This window comes from Pteronotus mesoamericanus, unplaced genomic scaffold (assembly GCF_021234165.1).
Source record: "Pteronotus mesoamericanus isolate MK-2021 breed Mesoamerican mustached bat unplaced genomic scaffold, CSHL_Meso_final contig_214, whole genome shotgun sequence".
Taxonomy (NCBI): domain Eukaryota; kingdom Metazoa; phylum Chordata; class Mammalia; order Chiroptera; family Mormoopidae; genus Pteronotus; species Pteronotus mesoamericanus.
Genome location: NW_026555089.1, coordinates 5,143,328 through 5,165,042, shown reverse-complemented (window position 1 = coordinate 5,165,042; position 21,715 = coordinate 5,143,328). Strand labels below are relative to the sequence as shown.

Sequence of the window (21,715 nt, the reverse complement as noted above, 5' to 3'; positions counted from 1 at the left end):
TGGGGTTGCGAGGCCCAGGCTTTACACTGGGCCTCGGAGGTGCTGGCGTTGGGCTCGCCTCCGGTAGCTGATTGGCTGATGCGCTGGGCCCAGGATGATCCGGGGGCGGATCCATTTAAACAGTGGGACCAGAGCTATTGCTGTCCGAGCTTATTCCAGACAGGTGCAGGCGCTGCGAGGCCGGATCCCTTGCGTCACCGAGCCCACCTCCTAGGGGATGGGGTGGGGTGTGTTTCCTTGACGGATTTTTGTAAGACCCATCTGGCGGTGCGGAGACCATGGCCCTTCAGGGCTCCCGAGCCCCGCTGGAATTCGGGGGACCCCTGGGTAATGGGGCAGAGAAAGGGGGGTGCTACAAGCAGGATGGGGCATGATCGGAAGGCTTTGAGGGGTATCGGGGACAGAGAGATAGGGAAGGGGGTGTTGTGAGTCAGTGTCTGGAGAGAGAGCTGGGGAGGAACCAGTCCTGGGGGCTGCAGAGCGGGAGGTTTGTGGAGTGGAGGACCGGACGGAGTCCAGGGAGCACGAGGAGGGTCTTCGAGGTAGCCTGGAGGCGGGGTCAAGATGGAAGTTAGGAGAGAGGGCGAAGGGCTGAGAACGGGCTGTGGAACAGGACAATGGGGATGCTGAGGGGGCCCTGGAGACGACCGGGCGCCCGTGGGGGTCGTGGAAGAGTCGCGGAGCGGACGCCTGACGCGATCGCCCCCGTAACTAGGCGCTGCGGCGCTGATGCTGCTGCTCCCTGCCATCATGTTCCACCTGCTCCTGGTGGTTCGCTCTGGGCCGGCGCGCCTCCTGGGCCTACCCCCCTACCTGCCGCGCCCCGAGGCTCTGTGGAGTCCCTGGGCACTGCTGCTGTGGCTCACCTGGCTCGGCCTGCAGGCGGCGTTCTACCTGCTGCCTGCACGCAAGGTGTGGACTCGGGTCGGACGCGCGGGGGAAGAGGGCGGAGGGAAGGGCTTGACGAGAAGAAAGGCTCCCTCAACCATTGTCAAACCCCTTTGCGCCCGCAGATGGCCGAGGGCCAGGAATTGAAGGACAAGAGTCGCCTGCGCTACCCCATTAACGGTGCCTGGGGAAGGGTCCTTTCGGTGGAGTTGTACGGGTGGGGTGGAGCTCCAGGTCTAGTGGGATTAACCCCTGACCCCGAACTCCATTACGTTTCTCTCCCGCCCAGGACAGACCTGGGAGAATCTCACTGTCCCTCTGCACACCCCTGTCCCTCCACCCCTTCCTACAGCATTTACTACTAGTCTGCACCGCAGCAGCTGCTGAGGTGATCGTCTGAAAGTCGGGGGGTCAGCCCAATGGCTTGGAACGAAGCTTTTGACCTCCCTGGGCTTTGAGCTCTGTGTGTGTGTGTGTGTGTGTGTGTGTGTGCGCGCGCGCGTGCACGGGGTGGAAGTTTTGGGGTGCTGTCCCCAGGACTCACTCTGTGCTGTTGTGCTCCAGGCTTCCAGGCCCTGGCGCTGACAGCCCTGTTGGTGGGCCTGGGGGTGTTGGCGGGGCTCCCCCTAGGGGCGCTAACAGAAATGCTCCTGCCCTTGGCATTTGTGGCCACCCTCACCGCCTTCATCTTCAGCCTCCTTCTCTATCTGAAGGCTCTAATAGCCCCTGCCTCCGCCCTGGCACCTGGAGGGAACTCAGGTGAGTGGGGTTCCAGTAGGGCATCGGTGGAAGCAGATGGGGGTGATTGCTTGCACCTTTACCCTCCATTGTTCTCCAGGAAATCCCATTTACGACTTTTTTCTGGGACGAGAACTCAACCCGCGCATCTGTTCTTTTGACTTCAAATATTTCTGCGAACTGCGGCCTGGCCTCATCGGCTGGGTATGCTGGGCATGGCTAAGTGGGACCTGAGCCAGCAGGAGGGCTGGGATGGCTGAGCAGCTCTTGGTCAGGGCAGGCGCAGCATTGCACAGACATAAATCATTCATCATTCATTCATTCCACAAATATTTGTTAAATCTAACATGTGCCCTAGGTACTGGGGATGCACTAGGAAAAACAATCACAGAAAAGAAAAAAAGTCTGTCCTCACAGAGCCTACATTCTAGTGGGAAAGACAGACAAAAAATATATATAGCATGTCAGGGCAGGCTGGGTGCTATGGAGAAAAGATGGCAGGGCAGGAGCTAGGAGAGCAGGTGCAGTTTTAAATAGAGTAGTCAAACACAAAATCTGTTTCGAGGGGGAGAGTGATCTTACACTGCTTGCTAGTCACAGCAGTGCGGAACTTAGAACTGATCACTGGGTTTAGCAACCTGTCCGTCACTTACGTGCCAACTGTGTTTCTTCATTATAATCAGTGCTGGACTGTGGTCAGGATTTCCCAAAGGGTCCCTCATGTCACCCTGGAAACCTCATTCGGAGGCAGGAGGAATGCCAGGTGCTGGGGATCCGGATCCCAGCCTCCAAGGCTATGTCCCGATGTATGAAATAGGAGAGAATAAGAGCTTCCTGCTAAGGTCATTGTGAGAATTACAGGTGGCAGCCGAATAATAGCACCTGGCTCACTGCTGCCACGTGGGGGTGCTCCATGCAGGCTGGCTGCCAGCCACCATTACTGAGCACTTACTATGCGTCAGGCACACTGCTCAGCGCTTCACACACACATCATGTCAATGAGCCAGGAGGCAGGTCCGTAACCATCTCCATTTCCCACATGGGGGCGGGGAAGGTGGGCCTTAGAAAGGGTAAGCAACTTGCCCGAGTGGGGAAGCTGAGATCAAAGCCAGGTCTGTTTTAACTCTCAGGCCTGAAGTGTCCATTTACTTTCGACGCTGCTCTCCCAAAGTGAACACTACAGCACAAGACAAAACAGTCTGGGAGGTGGTCCACTGTAGGCTCTCTGCTCCTGGGTACAGGGTCTGGATCCATTTGACAAAGGGCTGGAGAGTTGGTGACATTAGAGACACGGGGAGAAGCTAATCACTGCCCCACCCTGCCCCCTCCATGGAAACGGACTGGGGACAGACTGCTGTTTGCCCCTCACCCCCAGGTCCTCATCAACCTGGCCCTCCTGGTACAAGAAGCAGAACTTCGGGGGGGTCCCTCCCTGGCTATGTGGCTGGTCAATGGCTTCCAGCTACTCTACGTGGGTGATGCCCTCTGGCATGAGGTGAGGCTGGACTGGGCCAGGGATGCAGGGGGAGTTGCCTGAGGACCTCACAGGGACTAAGCCAGTGTGTCTGGGTCGCATCCCTGCAGGAAGCTGTCCTCACCACCATGGACATCACACATGACGGGTTCGGCTTCATGCTGGCCTTCGGGGACCTAGCCTGGGTACCCTTCACCTACAGCCTGCAGGCCCAGTTCCTGCTGTACCACCCGCAGCCCCTGGAGTTACCCATGGCCTCCATCATCTGCCTTCTCAATGGTCCGTGAGGAGGGGGCAGCAGGCTGGGAGCATTGTTTTCCCTCCCCTTTTATTCATTCACTGTTTATTCAGCACCCACTAGATAGGGATTAAGCCTCAGGCTCTTCTCTAAAGCTAGGGGCTGGGTCCTGCGGTCCAGGCAGCCTGGGTGTGGGCCGTGGTGGGGCGGGGGGACCATCGGGGTCAGGCCGAAGGATCTGACCCTCAACCCTGGCTGCTCATGCCTTCCCCCAGCTGTTGGCTACTACATCTTCCGTGCAGCCAATTCCCAGAAGAACACCTTCCGAAAGAATCCTTCTGACCCCAGAGTGGCAGGTGAGCTGGGTTTCCAGGGTGGCATGAGTGAGGTGGGGCGGCTCAGCTTCCTGGGGCTCACCTGTCCCTCTGTCTTTCCCCAGACCTTGAGACCATCTCTACAGCCACGGGGAAGCAGCTGCTAGTGTCGGGGTGGTGGGGTATGGTCCGCCACCCCAACTACCTTGGAGATCTCATTATGGCTCTGGCCTGGTCCTTGCCCTGTGGTGAGTGGCTTGGGTTGCTGCAGGTGGGGCCGCAGGCATGAGGGGCAGAGGTGGCCTGGCAACGACAGGACACCCAGTCTGGGCGTGCAGAGTGGGTGCACGACGGTGGAGGCAGCAGTCAGGGAACGGGAGATGGACTCAGCATGTGGCGGGGGCAGACCCCCGGCCTTTCGCTATTGAGTCCGGATGTCCCCAAGAGCCATTAGGTGTGGAAACCTTTGTGACCTGGGAGGCTGCCTGAGTGGTCACAGAGATGCCTTTCCCACAGGGGTGTCCCACTTGCTGCCCTACTTCTACCTCCTCTACTTCACCGCGCTGCTGGTGCACCGTGAGGCCCGGGACGAGCAGCAGTGCCTGCAGAAGTACGGCCTGGCCTGGCACGAGTACTGCAGGCGTGTGCCTTACCGAATTGTGCCCTACATCTACTGACGTGCCTGGCCCTCTGCCAGAACACAGCACCAGGAGCCTGGGCACAAGACTCAAAAGCTTGTGCTCAATCCTGCTGTGAGCCCCAACAGGCAGGATGAACAGCCTCAGAGAGGTGGTTTGGAACAAGGAGAAAATGAAACCACTACCCAGAAATGGATTGGAGCAGTTGCTCTCACTTCTCAGATAAACATCAGGAACCCTTGGCGTCACTTTTCTCCCTTTCTGGGGCAGGCAGGGGTGTTTCGAAATTGGCTGGGTCAGTCCTAATCAGGGAGAGGCAAGCTGAGAGGTGATTTGTGGGCCCCAGTCGGGCTGGGTGGGGACAGCAGCTGTTTCAGAAATGGACACTGCTGACTGGGCAGACCAGTTAGCTTTATTGACCAGGCGTCCACAGTTCAGCCGGGGAGCTCCTCAATGAGAGTCCTTGGGGCAGGTGGCAGGGGACCACCCCAAAGCCGCTCCAGGTCCCCAGTGAGGGCCGCCACCTCCTCGGCTGCTACCGTGTGAGCTCGGTGGGCCCTGGCACAATCCAGAGCCAGGGCTGGGAGGGCCACCTCATTTTCGTTGGTCCAAGCCAGCAGGAACTGGCACTTCTTCCTGGCCCGGTAGAGGCGACCTCGCTCTTCAGAAGCCTCGGCCTGTTTTCGGGCCCGGCCCAGGGTCTGCACCAGGTGCCCCAGTGCTGCCAGCGTGTAGCCCTTCTGGTTGTCAGGGCCCTCACCCAGCAGGATGCGGGCAGCCTCGCGCATGGCACCCCGTGTGCCCAGGGGCCCGGGTGGATGCTCGCCCCCTTCCAGCACATGAGCTGCGGCCAGTAGGGCTTCCTCGGCAGAGTCAAAGACTTGCTGGGCGCCCAGGGCTCCGGAAACGCCAAGCAGCGTGGCACAGAAGTCGGAGAGCAGGGAGTCGTCGCCGCCATGATACAGGGCAAGAGTGTGTGCGTAGGCGAACAGCACGTTGGGCAGCTGGAAGCGTACCAGCGGCGAGATCCGGCCGTGGCTCAGGCTGGCCAGCGTGGGGATCCGGGTGGGCACGGCGGGCATGCAGGCCCCCGGAGCGTCTCCGAGAACCGTCTCCTCGGCGGCCAGGGCCTCCGCGGCAGCGGCATCCTTCGCGGGTTCAGGCGGCGCCCTCGCAGGGACGGGCTCCAACTCTCCGGCCTCACCGCCCGGGGTATCATCCAGCTCCTCCAAAAGTCGTGGCCCAGCCCCGCGACCCCACCACCACGGCCGCCACGGGGGCAGCAGCCTCCCAGCCTCGCCACGGTTCAGCAGCCGCTCGAAGGCCGCCCTCTCGGCCGGGCCTAGCCGCTCCCAGAGTCCTAAGAGGCTGCCGGGCGCCGGGCCAGGTCTGAGACCCGCGTCTTCCAGCTCGTCCTCGGTCTCGCGTTGTTGACGCAGGCGGCGGAGGGCGCTGGCTAGGCGGCTGGGAGAGGCGCTGCGGCCGCGGAGCTCTCCCAGCACCTGGTCGCGGTAGAAGTCTTCGGCACAAGTGCCGTGCGCCCGGTAGCAACGCAGTGAGCAGTAGGGCACATTACAGCGGGGGCAGGTGTAGAGCGCTTCCCGGGCCTCCCCGGCCGGACAGAGACCGCAGGGCCCGGCCGGCTCCATGGCAACCGGCACTGCACGCCACCCGGGAGCGCATAGGGGCTGCAGCTCGGAAACTTCCGGCGCTTCTCGGTTACTTCTTCCTCTTTACGGAGCCTATGGAGGGCCTAGTCAAAGCTCCCCGAAGACTCTCGGCATTTCCCGCCCACAGTCGGAACCCAAGCCCCACCCCCCTCTCAGGAAGCGCCGGGGCAGAGCTCGAGCGGGTCGTGACGTAGGAGCCCCGCCCTGCGCGGGGTGAGGTAGGATGGCGCCCCACACCCCTCCGCCCCGGATCCTGCTCACCACCTGGTGGATGCGTTCTCAGCACTGTAAATCGAAGAGGCAGAAATCGATCTTTGCCAAGCACCTGCTGTGGGTTAATTGTGCCGGGTCCATGGGAGATTAAATGCATCCCTGCGCTGTAGGGCCAGCCATTCTACTAGGCGGCCCAAAAGGAGTGTAAAGACCAGGGTGGGGTACCTAGCCCAGACTGAGTGTGTGTTGGAGGCATTTTCTCTCTTCAAAACAGCAACATTTAACACACTTGAGCTTCTGTTTGATTTTCTCCTCCAGACCTATCGTTTACCCAACTTTAAAGGCCAGATTCCACACTAGGCGCCAAAATTACATTGAGCCAAGGGATGGGGTCCTATCACAATGGAGCTTCGACTGCAGTAGAGTAGGGGCGATGACCCACAAACCTGCCAAGTGCTGAGTTGGTCCATGGCACCCCTGCAAGTGAGCTCTGGTTCTTTGGTTCCTCACTTCACTCCCATCCAATCTCACCTGCAGTGAGTTCTGCCTTCAAAATACTTTGTACTTATTTCAATATGGGTATGTCCCTACCAAGATCTAAACTTAATGACCTTCATGTCTGTTCTTTTTTTTTTTTAAGTTTGAAGTGAGAGTTGACTAGTGAAGCAATGAGACAGTCAAGACTGCTCGTTTTTTTTACATCCCCACCACCACTGGTGGTCTAGGCTCCTTGCCCCTTAACTGGACGAAACCACCTTAACTGGTTTCCTAACTTTCTTGCCAGCCCTCCAGTAAAATCAGCCAGAGAAAATATCACAAAAACTTTCCCCGCCCTTGGTGATTCGCACTGCATTTGGACCCGAATTCCTTCCTATGTCTGACTGCAGTTATTTCAGCTCAAACTTTTACCATCTGACTACCTGATCGGCTCGTTTCATTCAGGTCTCACATCCTACCTTCAGACACCTTTCCCAGGATAGCACGTCTGTGTACCCAAACAGCCTTCATTTTAGCACCCTTCTTACTTTGAGGATATTAACACTTCGTTTCCTCATGTGAATCTATTTCAATAAATTCCGAGAAGGGAGGAGAGGCCAATTCTTTTTAACTAGACACAAAAACAGCCTATGTATTTGTACTTACTACGTGGCAAGTGCTGATCTAGACACTTTGCATCCTTTATTTAATACTAACAGCTACTCTCAAGAGATGCCAGCAGATGAAATAGTTATAAATGGAGCAAGGATCCAAACTCAAGGCAGTCCAAGTCTAGAGCCCAAGGTCTTTCTCTGCCTCACGGTATGCTGTATTCCTGGAAGCAGCAGGCTCAGAAACATTAGATGAATGAATGTGTGGGTATGCACTTGCTATTAGCAGGACACCTTGAATCAATCCCAGAGAATTCAATTTTCTGGGAACACTGAAACAATCAACTGACCATCCTGAGCTGTGATTAAGTTAATAAGACAAGCCATGCAGTCAGAAGTACAAATAAGATGAACACGGTGCCAACACAATCAGACAATAGTTTCCAAAGCTGGGGCAGACCAGATCCCTGCCCTGGACTCCACTAAGGCCACAGCTGGTCCCCAGTTCAGGGCAAGGCCAGACGGGCGTTCCCTGACTTTTCTCCCACCAGAACTTCTCCCTTCTATAGCTGCCACCATAAAATTCCCACAATGATTACTATCTTCTGTTGAAGAACAACAGAATAAACAAACAGAAAGATTTGGGGGGAATCATTAAGTTATTTGAGAACATAAATTTCCCCAACTCTGTATTCGAGGGACTGGCATGTGTTGTTACTGGTTTTCACGGGAAGCCCTTTTTTTATAGTTTACCACTTCAACCCCCACCCCCGCCACCTGCTACCAGCCAAGGGCCCCTACCTTCCTCACTTGACACTACCAAGAAACCCAAATGCGACCTCACTGTTGCAGTGGACAGACCACCAGCCCTAGAAACCACCTCTCGCCCTAAGGCCCTGCAAATGAAGGTGAAACAAGATGACTGGGCTAAGTGGCTTTATTAGAGAAAGCCGGGGTCACAAAGGACTTAAGAGTTGGCATTGGGGCCCTTCTTCTTGCCAAAGGTGGGCACGACATTGACAAAACGCCGGTTGTACTGCATCCGCCGCTTGGCCCGGCCGGTCTTCTTCTTCTTCTTCTCCTGTTTGGCCACCTGGAAAAAGGAAGGCTGGTCAAACCCTGACCGATTCTTCCATACCTTCCCTCAAACTCGTCTCCAGGGAGGGAGGAGACAGACAGACCAAGAGCCAAGGGTCTTGGCTTATCTGTGATATGAAAAAATGAAGTGCAAAGGACACCACTAATATTCTCACTTACTTTGGGGGTCTGACCTCTTACTTTCCCAGCACGGGCCAGGGAACCATGGACTTTACCTGTGGTGCAGAAGGAGAAGAGCAAGCAGTTAGGAGAGTAAGCAAGCCCCACCCAGCAGAATTCTTTCTCCCTCAACTCAAGCGTTTAAAGCTGGGCCCAACAGGGAATGGTAACAAAGATTTCACATCTGACCAAGAATCCTAGTCTGGTATGTTCTGGGTTTCACATCAGGATTTCCCAGCCCCTGACTTTAAACAAAAACTGAAAAGCACCTTGGGAGGGTCTAGTCTAACCCGACTTTTGTGAGGAAACTGGGAAACAGACAAGGATCTAGTAAGTGAAGGAAACAGAACTGTACTCTGGCTCAATCTTCAAGGACCTCTCAAGAGTTAATCCTGAAGTAAACAGGAAGAACCACCCCGAATTGAGGACACTGACCTCCACACCCATTATATAGTCACAAACTGTTTAAAGGACAGCCCCCCACCCCGCCAACTCACCTCCCAGCATGCGGCCGGCTACTTCCAGAGTGGTCAGAGCCTCCACCCCACATTGGCCCAGGGTAGCCTCATCCTCTAGGGGCGTGCCTGCCAGGAGCACCACTTGATCTTCTGGAGCGATGCCCTCCAGCGAGGCTACATGAGCCTACAGGCAAAAATGAGGGTCATTACCGTTCCCGCAGGGGGCGAGGTAAAAGAGCAGGAGGGTGCCCGGGAAGCACCACGCAGCCTTACCTTGATCTGGGCGACAGTCTCCTGGCCGGTCACCTCGAGGGTGTGTAGCTCCTGGGCGCGGACAAAAAGCTGCATGTCGGCGACTGAAGAAGGAGATGCTTGTAAGAAAAGAAATATCCTAGGAGATATGGATTTGGGGAATCAGTGGCAGGCCAGGGGCGATCGCGAATCTCACGTGCATAAGGCCCGGCCTGCCCACCAGGGGGGTCGAATGGAGACAAGAAACCAGCCCACAGAGCAGCCCCTCTTCCTCCATTTTCCCCGCGCCCTCTGACCTCGCAGCCAGCCTGCTAATGAAGCCCTCCAGATTCAACCGCGCCACTATACTTACCTGAGCTGTGGCCTCTGCCGCTACCGCGAAGATGGAGTCGAGAAAGAGGAAGGAAGAAGAGCTCACACGTACTAGCCGCTTGCTGCGTCCTACGTCACTGCTGAGCGACGACGAGGGCCTCTGCTATTTGTACCGCCCACGGCCCCCTAGCTTCGCCCCTTTACGCCCGCAAAGACAGTCTTTCAGGCCCGAGAGGCGTGCGCAGGCGGGGGCGGGAGCAGGCTGGTTGCGCGCGCAGAAGGCTATTGTACGGGGGAGTTCAAGATGGCAGCGACCATGTTCCGGGCTTCGCTGCGGGGCTGGAGAGTCGGCATCCAGCCGGGCTGCGGGCTACGGCAGCAGGTGAGAGCACGGGGCTTGGGGTTGGGGGCAGAGGGCTGGGTATGAGGCTCATTGTTATTCCTTGTAACTTTGAAAATCACTTTCCTATTTGGGGCCTTAATTTCTCCATCCGACCAAGGAGACCTTTTCTGTAGCTGAGATACTAGATTGTGAAGGAAGGTCACACGGACTGGTGTGTGCAACGGCCTGCGGGGACTTGGAATCTGATTGGAGGGTAGTCCTGGTTAGTCAGAACTGGGAGGGGCTGCATATCGACTCTCTCTGCTTAACGTTTTGAAAGGGAAACGGTCCATAGGGTCCACAGGTCGGCCCACTTCTGGGAACCTAGAGCTTATGATATAACAGGGCGCTTATTTTATCCCGCTTCCCTGTATTCATTGTAACCCCGGGGCCTATTAGGACTCCGGGGTATTTGTTGGGAGAAGTCCAAGAAGGATCTTAAGGCTGGAGGACGGGAAGACAGACTCCGGAGTATTACTTTAGATGGAGTGCTTAACGTCTTAATCTTCTTTGGATTCAAAAAGAGTGTGATAAAATACATACTTGTCGCATTATAAGAATTAAGTGAAAACAATACCTGTACAGCACTCAGTACAGTGCTTGATGGTGACTGTCTATTTGAGGCTGAAACCTTGCAGGTAAGGGAGAATCGCGTTGGGTGCGGGTGAGTGGAAAACTAGCATGATTGCTGAGAGTGCCTCACCCAGAACTGGAATATATCAATAGAACGTGTAGGTGAAAATTTCAATCCTGAAATATGCCATATTGGTTAGAGTTCCAGTTAGTTGGCTTTTCAGAAGTATACGCACACTTGTCATTTGAGTCCCAAGAGGGACCGAGAGAGGCAGGAGAGGCAGGCTCTACAGAATGCTTGAGCTTCTTTTCCAGTCTCAGCGGCACCATGATGCACTGAATTCTGGTGCTTTTCTATCTCCAGCCATTTATGTACATGCCATTCTCTCCACCTGTAATGCTTTCTTTCTCTAATTGCTGAAGTTCTGTCTATCCTGTGTTGGTTGGGTTTTCTGAGTGGGCTGATGGAGAGATGGTTGCTTTTTGTTTTTGCCTCAGAGCCAGACCAAGGGACCTCCCAGTTACCCCAGCTTCGTGGAGTCTGTGGATGAATACCAGTTTGTGGAGCGCCTATTACCCCCCACCAGCATCCCAAAGCCCCCAAAGCATGAACATTATCCTACTCCTAGTGGCTGGCAGCCCCCCAGAGGTGAGCTGGATAATGGAGATGGCTTGAAGGCCGCAGGGAAATAGCCCTCCTTAGTGGTCGGCCTGCCTCATCTGAGATTCTGAACTCCTCAGTGGGCTCAGGATTTGTGTTGAGATCTCTCAGGGCTAGCATCTGTCTCATGTTCAAGGAAGGGTCCAGGAATGGAGCCGTGTTTCACAAGTAAACATCCATCCCACTACTGGGATAAGGTCTTCCCGTGCGGGTGTTGGGTGCGGGTGAGTGGAAGCCATGTTTAGAAACCACGTGGTTAGAGACCATGTAGGAGAACCAAGCTCTGAACCTTGTCAGCCAGTCTGACACCCTTGAGAACACCCAAGAGCTTGGACCCCTCCCCCTGCCCCAGCATCGCCATAGGCCATGTATCATAAATGAAAATACAACTTGGGGGTTGGGCAGTTCTGGTTCCAAGTTTGGCTCTGCTGTTTACTGCCAGTGTGACCTTGTGTCAGCTTTTCCCGACCTCAGTTTCAGCAAAATGGAAGTAATCTGCTTGGCACATAAAGCACTTAGTGCAGAGTCAGGCATGTGGTAGGTGTTCAGTGCTTGTAAATCCCCATCCTTTTGTGCCAGAGATTCATTTTAGTCTCCATGATGCAGAGGAGAAGGGCAAGGATTGGCCCCATACAGGGATCCAAAGATCCAGAGTGGCATGGTCCTGACGTCATTTCTTCCTCTTCTTCTTTTTTTTAAAATAGTTTTTAAAATTCTTTTTTAAAAAAGATTTCATTTATTTATTTTTAGACGGAGGTGGGCGATGAGGGAGAAAGAGAGAGAGAGAAACATCAGTGTGTGGGTTGCCTCTTGTGCACTGCCTACTGGAGACCTGGCCCGCAAGCCAGGCGTGTGCCCTGACTGGGAATTGAACCGGTGACCCTTTGGTTCACACGCCAGCACTCAGTCCTCTGAGCTACACCAGCCAGGGCTTCATTTATTCTTGAACACCTTCTCGTGCCAGGCCCTGTGTTGGGCCTTGGGGTACTAGTGTCCTGGCTCTAAACTTAGGGAAGGAGCAGGTCTCCTACTTGCGGTCTGGACAAGGCTTTGCTGTCCGTGCACTTACCCTCTGGTAAGGTGGGATAAAGCCTGGGAGGATTTAGCTTTATCACTGTTCCTCCGTGTCCCAGACCCTGCACCCAACCTGCCCTACTTTGTGCGGCGCTCTCGGATGCACAACATCCCTGTCTATAAGGACATCACACATGGCAATCGTCAGATGACTGTAATCCGGAAGGTGGAGGGAGATATTTGGGTAAGTTTGTGGGTGGGTCAGGGTGTGACTGTGACCCATTCAGGGCTGAAGGGTGGGAGTCCTCTAGAGGTGAGTTTTCTGACCAGGCTTGATTTGTTACCTTCCCCCAGGCCCTACAGAAGGATGTGGAAGATTTTCTGAGCCCACTGCTGGGGAAGACACCTATCACCCAGGTCAATGAGGTGACAGGTACCCTGCGGGTCAAGGGCTACTTTGACCAACAACTGAAAGCCTGGCTCCTAGAGAAGGGCTTCTGAGACCTAGCTAAACAAGCCTGCGTGACAGCATCCCCCGCAGACTGGGGTCCAGGGGATCTCAGGAGGAGGGGGGTGGGTGTTGGAGCAACTAGGATTGGGGTACAGAGACCAGGGCTAAGGGCTGGGATAGGGTAGCCTGAGGGCTGAAGGGCCTCAAAGCTTGCTTGCGCAAAGGGGGACACAGTACCGTCTGCACAGGTGCCAGCACTGGGGGAGGGCTACCTGACACTGAGACCCGCTAGGAACAGCCGAGCTAGTGGGGGCATTAGTTGCTGTCCCACACCACCGCCCCTGACTTTGGTCTGTTCCTGATTTTTTTTTTTTTTTTTTTTTTTATGCTCACCAGAGGGCATGCTTACTGATTTGAGAGGGGGAGGGAGGGAGAGGAAAAAACATCAGCTGATTGCCTCTTGCGTGCATTCCAACCAGGGACTGAGTCCACAACCTAGGTATGTGCCCTGACCCGGAATTGAACCCACAACCTTTGTTTACTGGACAAAGCTCCAACTGAGCCACACTGGCTGGGTCTGTTCATGCTCTTTATTGGAGCTCATTAGGTGGAGCTATTCAAATTCTATAGGTTGTTGACTACCCCTCTGGAGGGAGCAATAGCCCAACCAAGGTTAAGGGAGGGTAGCACAGGACAGACCCACTGGGCCCCTTCCTTCCTTGGCCCTCGGGACTCGAGACTCGCTGCTGCAGATGTTCTCAAGCCCTTGCTCTGAGCCAGACCTGGCTTGTTGGAGGCTGCAGAGAATGCAGATGACCAACATAGGTCTGGGAGTCTTCCGTCCCAAGTGCAGTGCTGGGCACAAGGGTACAGTATGCCCGTGTTAGCCCCTGGACTCGTTCTGTCTGTGCTGGGGTAGAAGGCTCCATTCCAGACCGGAGGGGAGCCTCCTTAGGTTTCCAGCTGCAGAAATCTCAGTGATTAGCTATACTTGGTCTGCCCACAAGGGGGTGCTTGGGAGCTCCAAGCTGTCAGGCTCCGGTTCATGCTTTGCGGCTGGCTGACCAGCAGCAAGGCTGCACAGGGGGTTTGCGGGCAGGAAGACGCTGGCCTTTGCTCCTACCATCCCATCCCACCCCCAGTCAATGAGCCTCACACTTGTCATGCCACAAGGGCCAAAACCCTGAGTTGCCACCCCTACCTCCGCATCAGACTGGCTGACAAGGTTCAGAGCTTGGTTCTCCTACATGGTCTCTAACCTTTTTTGGGGCTCGGTTTCTTTGTACGTAATATGGGTGTACGTTCCTAATAGTTTAATTACAATGTGCCCACGGACAGTGCTGGCTTGTGTAAATAAACCCTCACTCCTGGAGATTCCAGGCCCCTCAAGGTGCAGCCTGAGTAAGAACAAGGAGCCCGGCTCACTGGTCCTGACACCACCTTTACCAATTGTTAATGCAAGTTTTTATTTGGCTGTATATACAATTCAAGCTATTAAAATTTGTACAATATTTACACATTAAATAATCATTTGAAACTCTCCCACAACTCACGTAACACAAAACCAAGGGGAAAAGACAGGGACAGGCAAGCTAGGGCTCCGGTGGGACACCACCTGGCCCAGAGCTGTTTCTAAACCGGAAAGACCAGGAGCCTGGCACTCCCACTTCTGTTTCAGGGGGATCAAGCACTCAAATTCAAAGACAAGATTTCAGCCGAAGGAAATAGCAAGTTATTCCAATTCTTCTAGACCCGAGAAGTTCTGTACGTTGAGGTTCCAGAGCAGACACACCAGCCCTCAGCCTAGAGTGAGGCTGGGCAAGACCAGGGACAGTCTCGCTTTAGACAAGCTACAGGGAGAGAGGGGCCTTGGGGGGGTGGGGGCGGGCAGTGTCCCTCAGTGCTGCCCTCTTGCTTCTCTGCCCCCAGGCACTCCTTTCCCTGAGTTGTGTGGTTGACAGTAAGACATGGAAATGTCACAGGGCATAAGGGACACAACCACCACCACAAAAGGGCTTCTGAGAGTTTAGAGTGAGGAGAGGACATTGGTACCAGTCTTGGTTGGTGGGCCAGGGAGCAAGTTCCTGGCCTGCCCCCAGCCCCTCAAGCCCACACTTGGGAATGAGAGCTAATACTGTTCGATACTGCAGCATGAGTCCAAACACACAAGTGGGGCTCGGAGGGGCCGCCCCTCCTCCCAGAAAGGGGCAGGGGGACGGACCGCTTTCAGAGGCTGTGCTGTTCCGCCTTCACGGCCCCTGCGGCACACAGGGCTGAAGAGCAGGAGGAGGAGCCCGGAACTGACTCCCATCCCCATGGCTGCCCAGGACTGGAAGGGCTGGAGTCAACTGGGGCCTCAGGCCTCTTTCCACTTGGCCTAGGGGATGCCAGCTCCTCCGTCTCAGAGCTGGGGGCTGCTACTCCCTGGTACAGACAGAGAGGGAGCTGGCACTTGGTGGCAGGACCTGTTCCAGCAAGGGCTGAAGAGAGCGGGAGCGGGGCCAGGACGGGGCGGTGTCAGTGGGCAACAGGGGACTCCAACTTTTGTAGGCGGCGGCGGCGGAGTTCTGCTGCATCTGGCTCGCCATCCTCAGGCAGCTCCTCGGTGCCCAGTGACTCAGGAGCTGGGGACAGAGGTCAAAAGTAGAACACCGAGCAGTCCCCTGCCCCACCCCCCTGTAGGCTGACCACAACTACCTGGAGGCTTTTCAGGTTCAGGGGCTGCTGGGGAGGCTCCTGGGGACGGGGCAGAGGCCTCAGAGCTGGGGGTGCTGGTGGAGGAGGCAGCAGCGACAACTGTAGGAGCAGTCTCCTCAATGGAGCTGGCCGAGGTGGCAGGCCGGGGAGGCCTAGGAAGAGAAGGGACAAGAGGTGGGCACAGCTTTGTAGAGTCCAGCACCCATGTGCCTCTGCAGCCCAGGGACCAGCAGACACAGGTCCATGCAGAGGCACTCCTGGGATTCTGCGCCACAGACTGGCTGTGCACCACTTGCAGACAGGGGCTGAGGCCTGCTCAGTGCGGAGTCTCCACCCTGGGGTGTCAGGCACCTTTTAAAAGGCACCTGCTAAGTCCTCCCACGGACTAAAACAGAGCACTCAGGTCTCAGACTCAAGCCCCAGTCCACGCCTGTGCTGTCATTCTTGTGTGCTAGGCACTTTGTACATGTGACATGTGAAGAGGAATGAGAACCTCTTCTATTCAAGTAAGGTAACGGTGGTCACAAAGCACGTGAGTGATGGGACCAGGACTTGAACTTGGGCCACGCTGGCTCCAAGGGACCAAACTTCATTTGCTGTCTTGGACCAGGCACACTGATTCCCAGTCACAATGTCAGCATATGTCAGGAGGATGTACACAATGAACTAAAACACTGAGAATTATGAGTAATTTGACTTTACAAAAATGTAAGGTAACAAGATTCAAAGCCAGCTCTCTCATAATCCTCACTCCTACTCAGATCCAGACAGGCCCTCTGCAGAGGGAGGATGCAAAGGCACCAGGAGCCCTCAGACCCAGGGAGTGCCTACAGAGAGGCGGCTGCAATCAACAGGCATCACAGGGTGGCAGAAGGGAAAAAGGCCAAGAACCGCTGCTGGCAGCCGCCTCCTGGCAGCTCCATGCCCCTGCTGCCCACCCGGGTGCCCTGTGCAGACATACCCCAAGGAGGCGAGCACCGTGAGGTACTGGTTGATCTGCAGCATGGCAGCGTCCAGCAGCGTGTGGATGTTGCGCAGGCTCTGCAGCCGGGCCTCCAGGTGCTGCCGCTCATGGCCCTCCAGGGCCCGCAGCTCCTCCGGGGTCAGCCCAGCGAAGCCAGCAGGGGGCACGGGCATGGGTGGGAAGGCTGGAGAGAGGTAAGGGCTCAGCCTGGGTTGCCCGGGCAACACCCCCCACCCCCAGCCGCCACCGGCCCCAAGAAAACCCCGAGAGCGGCCCTGCTTACCAAAGGGTGGTGGCAGTGGCATGCCCATCCATGGAGGGGGGAAAGGGAAGCCCGGGGCAGGGGCAGCCTCAGCGGTGGGGGCGGAGCCAGGTGCCTGGGCAGAGGCAGCAGAAGCAGCTGTGGTTGGGGCTGCTCCATTGGGCCGAGAAAGGGCTGCTGAAGAGTAACAGGAAGTCAGTGAGTGTTGAGGGGCCTCTGCTTCCACTCCCCCCACACCCCTGGTTGTCACAGCGCCCAAAAGGCTCACCTGCACTGGTGGATGGAGGGGCTGCAGCCTCTCCTGAGCTGGGGGGAGGTGGGACTGGTGGAAAGGGACCCATGGGGGGCCACAGCGGGAACATGCCTGGAGGGAAGGGAGGCAGCAGGCCCTGGGGGACTGCGGAGAGGACAGGACGTGGTGAGAAAAGGTCCAACTCACAGACAAGGGGCTGGTGGTTGGGATCTGTTCCTCTGCTTCCACAGGTGTTCTCTGAGCTCACAACTGACCATGTGACCGCAACCATCTGTCTCTTCCCATGAGCACCCCCGCCCAAGACTGAGCTGCTGCTGGGCAGGGCCTCTTTGATTCCCCTCAGCATTTCCCATTCCCAGCCCAGGGCAAGTACTCAACAGTATGGTAATTGGCCAAAAGAGGGGTTACTCACAGTTGGGAGGCTGGGGCAGGAGCGGTGGGGGGTGGGGGGCAGGTGGTGGCCCCTGGTCCGCAGGTTCAGGGGGTGGCGGTGACTGGGTTGGCAGTGATGCACGAAGGACATCCATACGGCAGGTAGGGCAGGTCTGCTGCCGCTGGAACCAGGAGCGCAGGCAGCTGGGGGTCAAGACCAGGCAACAGTCAGCATGTCCCTCAGGGCCTGCCTCCAAGAGCCTGTCCCCTCCTGTGTAGGCTCCCCAGGGCCCTTCCCACCTGGTATGGAAAATGTGGTTGCAGGGCAGTCTCTTCGCGCCAGTCACCATCTCTTCTCGACAGATGATACAGACGTTGTCCATCGCCTGGAGCTCCTCTGGGGTGGCGTCTGGGTACCTGATTAGGCAGAAGACGGCGTCAAGGCCAGAGCTGGAAGGTGGAGAACCACAGCTGGGGCAGAGCTTAGGAGAACACTCAGGACAGGCCCACTTACAGCGTGTTCATGTTGCGAATAGCGCGGCGAGACATGATGGCGTCTGTCACAGCTTTCTTGAACTGCCTGAAAGGACAGTTTCGGTGACGGTTGTGAGCAGAGGGATCAGACACGGGTCAGGGGTGTGGCGGGGCATGGCCCAGCTAGGCTCACCTCATGGCCAGGTACATAGGCCGGATGGCAAACAGAGGGAAGGTGTGCACCTTGATCATGATGGTCATGAAAGCCATGTACAGCAGCACCTTGATGAAGCCTGGGGGAGAGGGTGTGCAGAGAGCGGCAGGTCACGGGGCCTGTGAAGCAGAGCCGGGGACACTAGTCCAGGTCAGGGGAGGCCCAGGCCCCTTTCACCTGTAAACAGCTCTGTGTAGAGCATGTACACGGCCTTATTGTCCCAGGGGTTTTCGCTCTGGAGGTCCACGGAGTGCAGCACGTACTTGATGAAGATGGTGAGCACCATAGTCATCAGGATGGCATACTGGAGGCAGGAGGGTGGCGGCCGTGAGCATGCAGCGCCCCCTTGCTCCAGCCACGCTGCTCGCAGGCCTCTGCACAGCAGGGCGCAACAGTGCAAGCACAGGCTTGGGCACAGCCGCGGTCTTCCTAGCACCTCCGCTCACTAGCTCGTGACTTTTGGCGACCCGCTAGTCCTCTCTGAACTACATTTTGCCTGTGCGTAAAATGACAGAATTGATCGCCTTGCTGATTAGAAGAGATGCAGGCCAAGTGCTCAGCACAGGGCCTGGCATACACTAAGCACTCAACAAAGTGAGCTGCTGTCAATGAACACGTTCTTCCTCTGCCAGCTGCCCGTCACACTAATTCCTCCTGTCCATCAGCGGCTGGCTCCTCTGGCATCAACATCCAGGAGGCCGTCCCCAAGGGCCAGGTCAGCACTACTCTGCTACGGGTGCCACCTCCTGTGCCTTCCCCGCTCTCCTAGGCCTGAGGGGGAAGAGGGCTGGGACTGATGACTGCTCCGTGGTGGCCCGCATGGGGCTGGCCACACAGCAGGTGCTCAATAAGCGTTGTTGGGTTATTCAAGGCACACGCAGTGCCACCTCAGGCTTGTCCTCCCAACCTCCCAAGCCAGTTTTACCTCAAAGCCAAACACCAGCTGCACAGAGGCCCCACGGGTCAGGATGCTGTGATAGGCATGGCTGACGAAGAGGAAGTCCAGGATACCCAGGAGGAACATAAGGGCTGTGGGGACCCCCCAAATGGGGGGTTGGAGGGGTCAGCCCAGGGCCTGACAGCCACTTCCTATTCTAAGATGGCTCCCACCCTCAAGCCCACCAAGGTCCCAGCCTCTAGTCAGGTGAGCACACACTGCTGAACCCGGCCCCCTGGGAACTCCAATTCTGCCTAGTGGGGCATGGGGCAGCCAAGCTCCAGATGAGGCGGCAGAGAGCTGAGGAGCCAGGCAGTTGAGAAGCTCTGGAGTGGAACAGGGCAGAGATGATGCAAATTAATTTCCTAAATTATCTTTCCTGTACAGCTGCGGCCGAGAGGACAGCCTGTGCTGTAGGGTACAGGGCCATAGTGACTTTTTATGTTCCAGTCCTCCATGGTGCCTCTTCCCCTTCCGCTCCCCCTCACGGGTCTCACTCACAGACAATGCGGCAGTGAAAGAGCCAGGAGATATTAGGGCTGCGTTCCATCTGAGGCAGAGCAGAAGAGGGGTCCTGTCAGGAAAGCTGGAGCTCACCCCACATCCCAAACCCAGCCCTCACTCCACAAGCCTGCCCACCGGCCACTCTCTGGCTTCCATCTGCTCCAGAGAACCCCTGACCCAACTCACAAAGTCCACCCGGTCTTCAGCCAGCCAGTGAAAACACTTGAGGAAGAGAAGGAGAGTGAAGAGCGCAACGAAGCGGGGGCTGAAGTCGTCCCGAAAGACGGTGAAGGCCAGACAAGTCTCAGTGACAGCATACCAGGAACGTTCCAGAAGGTGCTGGGGGTTGGGCAAGAAATGATGTGGAACTCAGACATTGTGCTTGCGTAGCTCCCTGGCCCTCACTTTGGGGCCACAAACATCTCACCTCCATCTCTGCGGCCCTCAGCTGTCCAAAGAACACCTTGCCCATGACCTTGCCCAAGAGGAAGACAAGAACGAAGGCCTGGATGTACAGGACCTAGGAGTGAAGAGACGCTTTGGTTTGAGGTCAGCTTCCACTTTGCTCTGCCCAGGCTCATCATTCAAGAACCTCCCCACATCCCTAAAACAATTTATTCAAAGTTAAGCAGCTGGAGACTACTTCTCTCCTACTTGACCTTTAGCCCCACCCCTGTCTCAAGCAATCTCCTCCTTCCCTCCCAGGAGTTCCTCCCTCCCGCGCCTTCAACTCACTGCCATGCTGGGGCTGGACTTGGTCAGGTACACCACAGTGGGGTAGAACTGGTGCTTGAGGTAGTAGGCATGAGCCACCACTGCCCCGGTCAGCGCCAGGCTGGCCGCCATCATCACTGCGGTGCGGAACATCGCCCTGGCCTGGAAACCTGCATGGGGAAAGGAAAGAACCACTCGTGTGTTGGCCATACCGTGCAAACCTAGCAAGCGCCTGAAACCCAGAGTCAATAAATAGAAGACAGAAGAAAACTCATTTCATCCTCACAATCGAGAATAGCACAGACCCTCTCCTCCATATTACCAACAGAACACTGAGACTCAAAGTGGTTAAGCGATCACACTGACGCCTGGAGCAGTTTTGTTTCAAATTTGGGTTCTTTCCTTGCTGCCTGCCAGGCCGCCGCCCCTAGCGAATAATGAGGAGAGGCAGCAATATTTGAGGGGGAAGAACTGCTACCACTGACCCTAAAGTGAAGATGATGCTATGGGATGCAAAAACAAAAATTTAAAACACACACACACACACACAAAACTTCAGAGGCGGGAACATTAGGCCTGGACTGGGAGAAGCCAAGGCGCTGCGGGGCACAACCGGGCAGGCGACAGCGCTGGTGACAGCTCTGCCAGAGTGGACAGCTCCGCCACGCGCCCCGCGGAAGCAGGAGGGGTCTGTCAGTCTGGAACCCTGGTGCGTCCCAACCCCCGGGGCAGTGTCAACTCGGGACACCGGAGAAACGGCCGACCAACAGGATGCAGTGGCGGGACTCAGAGGGACCGGTGTCGCCCCGTGATCGCGCACCTGTTAAGCGCCAGGAGCCGCGAGCGTCGCAGGCGGGGCCCAGCCTCAGAGAGAGCGGCCGCGAGGGCGCCTGAGGTCTATTTACCGCCAGCTGACAGGCCGAAAGCTGGCGGCGGGTTGGGGGGCACGCCAACCCTGGACACCTCAAGGGGAAGGTCCAGGTCCCGACTCCAACCACAACCCGGGCCCGACCCCAGCCCACTCACCAGGAACGCAACGCCGCGAGCCCGCTCAATCCCCGCGACTGCGGAGGCGTCCCGGTTAACAACACTCCTCCACCCCCTGCGAGCCGGAACTTCGAGGGTGAGACACCTCACTTCCGGAAGCGCGGGGCGCGGTGTGGACTGTACCACGTGCACCCTTTCCTCGTCTGCATCGTGTGCCTTCTGTGGTGCTGGGAGCAGTCGCCCCCCGCCATATCTGGGGTTCGTGCCCAGGCTTCGAACAAGAAATGTAGGATGTGGCCGGAGCGGAATAGGGCGACTACGAGGGTGGTTAGCATTCCCCTATTTATTAATCAGAGATGGTATCGTCTCCGCCACTGAGTGGGCGTCTACTTAGCGGAGGGCTCAAGCTCTCCTAGTGGCTGGAAGGTGGAGCATTGTGAGGGCAGCACCACTTGGTGGGGGGAGTAGGCAAGGAATAGGCATTACAGGCCTAAGACAAATCAATTGTTTTAGAAGCTCATTCCAGGGGGGATTTACAATAGTTTGACAAGTAAAGCTTTCTGGGAAACTGGATTCAGAAAGGGAAATATCTGTCTCCTCCATGCTTACCCCCAAATTGTGTGTGAGTTGGGTCTCCGTGGCTGCTACTGATTGGTCGACATAGAGTTACGCGGACCAATAAGAAAAAGAAAGGAAATTTACTGGCCTATAGGAAG

The 21,715-nt window shown here is 56.4% G+C and overlaps 5 protein-coding genes across 7 annotated transcripts; 2 read left to right on the top strand and 3 right to left on the bottom strand.

Annotated features, from left to right (window-relative positions):
- Positions 1-144: 144 nt before the first annotated feature.
- On the top strand, positions 145-4,502 carry TM7SF2 (transmembrane 7 superfamily member 2). The gene is made up of 10 exons (XM_054570903.1): positions 145-327; positions 716-912; positions 1,014-1,068; positions 1,453-1,647; positions 1,727-1,830; positions 3,002-3,121; positions 3,211-3,379; positions 3,614-3,694; positions 3,778-3,900; positions 4,169-4,502. The coding sequence occupies exons 1-10, from the start codon at positions 279-281 to the stop codon at positions 4,327-4,329; spliced, it is 1,254 nt and encodes a 417-aa protein (XP_054426878.1). The 5' UTR covers positions 145-278; the 3' UTR covers positions 4,330-4,502.
- Positions 4,503-4,510: 8 nt separating this feature from the next.
- ZNHIT2 (zinc finger HIT-type containing 2) lies at positions 4,511-6,054 on the bottom strand. Its single transcript, XM_054570904.1, has one exon. The coding sequence runs from the start codon at positions 5,937-5,939 to the stop codon at positions 4,725-4,727; it is 1,215 nt and encodes a 404-aa protein (XP_054426879.1). The 5' UTR covers positions 5,940-6,054; the 3' UTR covers positions 4,511-4,724.
- Positions 6,055-8,186: 2,132 nt separating this feature from the next.
- FAU (FAU ubiquitin like and ribosomal protein S30 fusion) lies at positions 8,187-9,702 on the bottom strand. Of its 2 annotated transcripts, none has more exons than XM_054570901.1 (5): positions 9,581-9,702; positions 9,250-9,367; positions 9,016-9,160; positions 8,519-8,574; positions 8,187-8,354 (listed from the first exon to the last, which is right to left on the bottom strand). In XM_054570901.1, the coding sequence occupies exons 2-5, from the start codon at positions 9,322-9,324 to the stop codon at positions 8,229-8,231; spliced, it is 402 nt and encodes a 133-aa protein (XP_054426876.1). In that variant the 5' UTR covers positions 9,325-9,367; positions 9,581-9,702; the 3' UTR covers positions 8,187-8,228. The 2 variants fall into 2 exon arrangements, with proteins under 2 accessions (XP_054426876.1, XP_054426877.1); XM_054570902.1 differs by having other exon boundaries at positions 9,250-9,332; positions 9,581-9,663.
- On the top strand, positions 9,692-14,148 carry MRPL49 (mitochondrial ribosomal protein L49). Its single transcript, XM_054570900.1, has 4 exons — positions 9,692-9,922; positions 10,994-11,144; positions 12,290-12,414; positions 12,525-14,148. Exons 1-4 carry the CDS (start codon positions 9,845-9,847, stop codon positions 12,669-12,671), a joined length of 501 nt encoding a protein of 166 aa, XP_054426875.1. The 5' UTR covers positions 9,692-9,844; the 3' UTR covers positions 12,672-14,148.
- Positions 14,063-21,138, bottom strand: SYVN1 (synoviolin 1). 2 transcript variants are annotated; one of them, XM_054570898.1, is made up of 16 exons: positions 21,039-21,138; positions 20,034-20,182; positions 19,726-19,818; positions 19,485-19,637; positions 19,296-19,344; positions 18,783-18,886; positions 18,035-18,161; positions 17,837-17,936; positions 17,684-17,749; positions 17,470-17,586; positions 17,210-17,373; positions 16,813-16,941; positions 16,566-16,721; positions 16,280-16,466; positions 15,319-15,470; positions 14,063-15,245 (listed from the first exon to the last, which is right to left on the bottom strand). In XM_054570898.1, the coding sequence occupies exons 2-16, from the start codon at positions 20,163-20,165 to the stop codon at positions 15,139-15,141; spliced, it is 1,836 nt and encodes a 611-aa protein (XP_054426873.1). In that variant the 5' UTR covers positions 20,166-20,182; positions 21,039-21,138; the 3' UTR covers positions 14,063-15,138. The 2 variants fall into 2 exon arrangements, with proteins under 2 accessions (XP_054426873.1, XP_054426874.1); XM_054570899.1 differs by having other exon boundaries at positions 16,566-16,718.
- Positions 21,139-21,715: the final 577 nt, after the last annotated feature.